We start from the raw sequence: 4,246 nt of genomic DNA, 5'->3' as shown, positions 1-4,246 counted from the left end.
GGGAAAGAGGAATTCCAGGAGGGGGTTGAGGATAACAGAAAATTTCAAAGAGGAGGTAGATGTGAGGCTGGGCTTGAAGAATGGGTAGAATATTTGACAGGTGGAGAGTGGGGGAGGAAAGGGATTAACTTAAACAGAACTTGGTGAGTCAAGGCATGTAGGTGGCGAAGTATGGGGCAAGTTCTAAGGAATCCTCAATAGTCGGATTTGGTTGGTCTCTCAGTGTGTACATAGAGAAGGTGGTCACTGGGGAAAATATGGCCCAGAAGGTAGAGAGTAAGAAGTTTAAACCTGATGCTATAGTCAATTGGTAGCCATTGAAGGGTTCCGAACAGATGGATTTGGGGAAGTGTAAGATTAGAACTGGAAACAGGAAAAATAATTAGGAGACACTGTTATTATCTTAAGAATCTGTGGCAGCAGTCCAAAGAAGGTGAAATTGGAGCCTTAACACGAGCTGTGGCAGGGGGATGGGAAGAAAGGAAGGAAAAAAAATATTGTGGGGAAAATGAAAGGACTTAGTCATCATTCGGAAGTAGGGAAGAGGAGCCAGTCAAGGCTTTCATCTCAATAAAAGGGACCAAGGCAGTCCCTTTCACCAAGAGAGGGACCACGCTGGGGAGAGTTACATTGTATTGATTCTGGATTTGAAGTGCTTCCTAGGCTATCTGTATAGAAATGTCCAATAGGTCACTGAAAATGTACGTGTGTAGAGCTCATGGCTAGAGATGGTGATTTGGGATCATCTGTAAAGAGGACATAGTTGAAGCTGTGAGGCAAGAGTTCACTGAGCTGGGACAGAGCGTAGGGGCAGAATAACTGAAGGTAGGAGTGTAGGAAACTCCTACAAGGCGAGGGTAGGATGAGTAGTCAGAGAGAGAGGGAGCAGTCCGAGAGGCAGGGGGAGAACCAAGGGAGTATGGAGTTGTGGAACACAAGGCACAAAAGAGCTTCCAAAAGGGAGTGCTGCGCGGTATCCTAATGGAGAGGTCAGGCACGATGAGGGGTGGCTTCTGAAAGAGCAGTTTCTGCCGGAAGCGCGGCATAGAAGCCAAGAGGCACAGGGCCGAGGAGCAGTGAGATGAGGTAGAAGACACACGTTACTCTTCTGAGAAGTGTGGCAATGAAAAGAAACCTGAAGATGGGGGGAATAGAGGATTGAGATACCACGATCAAGACAAGTTTTCTGTTGCTGCTGTTTTCCCTTAATGGCAAGACCTGAGACATGTGGACAGAAGGAAAGGAATGGTTAAAGAGGAAGCAACGGAAGATCCCGGAAGAAAAAGTAGTCAAGTGAATGAAATGCGTACATGACAGTAATAGGCTGGCTTTCCTCCGTTCTTTCCTGTTAGCAAACCGGAGCTGAGGAGGGCAATACAGTTTCTAGAACAATTTAAACAAGGAGTAGTAGAGTGCAAAGAGCACCGGACTCAGATTCTGGATTCCTGGGTTCTGATCTCAGCTTTGCTGCTTATTAGCTGTGTGACAGTGGGCAAGTCACTTCTTCTCTCTAGGCCTCTGTTTCCTGATCTAGAAAATTATCTCTGAGGGTCCCTCCTAGCTCTGACATTCACATGTCACCTATTTCGTGATGTTAACTTTGTCTCTTCCCTAACTTTCTTTCAGGTACCGTAGTGAAAAGATGACCTTGAGCTATGCTGAATACCTTGCTCATCGCCAGCATCATCATTTCCAAAATGGCATTGGGCATCCCCTTCCGCCATACAACCATTATTCCTGACACTGAGCCACACAACCAGTCACTGGGCCTCTCTGCAGACCTCTTCCCAGGAGACCCTACCCCTTCTTGGTCTAGCTATCTCTTTTACTGTACCATTTTATGATGATAGTTTCCGTTGCCATGGTGAAGCTTCGACATCGTCAGTTAAGATCATCATGGTAACGGGTAGGAAAATGGCATTTATTAAGATGATCCTGTTTTATTATTTTAGGTCACTGTTTTTTTTTTTTTTTGCAGCATATATGAATTTTGGGGTTTTCTTTCCTTACAATATTACATGGAGTTTTGCTTTGCTATCTCAGTCAGGTTTGTCTTTCTGTCCTTCTGGCCTTCCTTCCTGTCTTCTTTCCTTCCTTCTTTCTTCTCTTCCTTCCTTCTGTTGACTGTGGATGGAAGAAATCATGCAGTTTCTAAGGATTTCATTTAGGTGTTTCTTTCATTTTCCTCAGTAAGATAGGTAATTTTTGATAGCTGTGTTTGGGAGTAATTCATATCAGATTCAGGTATTTGTATATTACTCTTGAATTTGTCTGAAATTCATTTTGCTATGAGAGCTTAGTATGTGGGTCTTCACTGTTTAAGTATATGTTTTTCCCATGGTTAGAACAGATGAACTTTCGTTCTAGTGTAGAACATTCGAAGGTCCATGATGGGACTTGTCACAGAGAGTGAGAAATCATTTATGCCTATTGTGCTGGTTATCACAGGAAAAACTGCCTCATCACTTTATAGAACCAACTTACAAACACACTGTTTTAAGAAAGTACAAGCTACCTTTGAAATATGCTACAGAAATTATTTTGAAAAGCAGCGAATATCAGGAAGAGAGCAGATACAGAATTTAGTGCCTTTGAGAAGAATATAATTATGTGGAATTAAGAGGGGTTAGAAGAAAGGCAGTGTAGAGAAATATTCTTAAAAATTTTATTGTTTCTATAATGTGAAACAACAGATTAGACAAATTGCTTACTCTTAAGTATTTTTTTAAGCTGAAAAGAAATTATTTTGAGCAAATAACCAAAAAGAGACATGTGTCTATTATATATTAATTTAAATTTGTTAGCTTTAGGTTTCAATAAGTCATGATTGGCCAGAGACAATTTTAGCTACCATTTAAAGAAATAGTAAAGATAATCTAGTGAAACAAAAGTTAACACATGTCGTGATTTCAGACATGTTTGTCATGGGGACAATACTGGAGTTTTAGAAATACTATAAGATTGCTTGAATCTCTTTCTGCACTACATACTTTTGATAGAAACACATTTACTATATCGATAAGATGTTATGTTACCCCTGTAAAAACGGAGTTGGCACTTAGATACGATATAGTTGTTAGAGCCCAGCTCATTTGCAGGGCTAGTCTTCCCATGACGCATATGCAGAGAACTTCCTAATGTCAACGGGAGGTCTATATGTATATCCCCAGGAAAAATGACAGATGATTCTGGAGAAAGATTACCTTCATTTTATGGTAGTAAATATATATGTGTGTGTGTGTGTGTGTGTGTGTGTGTGTGTGTGTGTGTGTGTGTGTAAAGTTTTTTTCAAACAGGAAACAAATATTTCAAGTGATGAATATAAGTGTGGTGCAGAATATATAGTCTAAAACTATGAGATGTCACTGAATATCAAGATGGCATAGCTTATACATGTAGTTGCTGTGACAAGTGACAGACCGCTAGTTCAGAATTTGAAAACCCTTTTCTAGTTTGTGAGATTAATCGGCTGAATTCCTTCTGCTTGTCCTTATGGCAAAGCGAACTGCTTTTGTTTTTGATGAGAGTTCTCAGAAGTTTGTTGGTATTCCTTCGTCCGCAGCATCTGTTGTTGGAATAACCATTTTCAGTCGTGATGCCTTAACCAAGAAGCCAATTGTTAGCCTGAAATGGAATCTCGGTAGCCAGTTCCACTGAACCTAGAGATTAGTCAGAGAAAGCTAGCTGCTGGGCTTTAGAAAGGGATTTTGAGGCCTTTCATTTCTACTTGGGAGCATTTTGGAGCAGATTAGTCTTTCAGTATAAAAACAAGTGGCTACCTGATGGAAATTTTTTCTTGCCCTTATAGGGAAACTGAGCACAAGCTGAATGATATGAATGATATTGTCTGCTGCAAGAAAAAAAAAAAAAAGTAAATAAAGCAAGCAAACCGAAGAGAGACAAAATAGACCTATATTGATCCATCTTATCTATCATCTCATCAGTTCAACAGGCTCCTCGTCCTGGGTGAGCTCATGGTTAGAAGTTTTTTTTGTTTTTAAAGAAAAGATCTATTCCATACGTGTGTGTGTATACTTACAATACATACATATGTGTGTGTTTATGTATTTAACGGTGCTAATCAATTTTGAGCAGGTCACGTGACTGGTCATGCGGACTCTAAAATCATATCAGATTTTTAAAAATTCTTGATATATGCAGATGTTATACAGATTTTCTTACCAGTGTAATAATGTTATACTGAAGAAATAACCATCCTGCAGGCTTCAGAGGACGAGGTCAGCAA

General features: G+C 40.2%; 1 protein-coding gene across 3 annotated transcripts in view; it reads left to right on the top strand.

The window, feature by feature from the left end:
* Positions 1–3,876, top strand: part of AMMECR1 (AMMECR nuclear protein 1) — a 226,322-nt gene extending 222,446 nt beyond the window's left edge. The window contains exon 5 of one of the 3 annotated variants that reach the window (XM_007466293.1): positions 1,627–3,876. In XM_007466293.1, coding sequence (XP_007466355.1) covers positions 1,627–1,741 — 115 coding nt within the window. In that variant the 3' untranslated portion in view covers positions 1,742–3,876. The remainder of the gene's footprint in view (positions 1–1,626) is intronic. The other 2 variants (XM_007466292.1, XM_007466294.1) reach the window with 2 other exon arrangements.
* The last annotated feature ends 370 nt before the right edge of the window (positions 3,877–4,246 follow it).

This window comes from Lipotes vexillifer, unplaced genomic scaffold (assembly GCF_000442215.2).
Source record: "Lipotes vexillifer unplaced genomic scaffold, Lipotes_vexillifer_v1.1 scaffold298, whole genome shotgun sequence".
NCBI lineage: Eukaryota > Metazoa > Chordata > Mammalia > Artiodactyla > Lipotidae > Lipotes > Lipotes vexillifer.
This window is presented reverse-complemented; position numbering and strand designations above follow the sequence as displayed.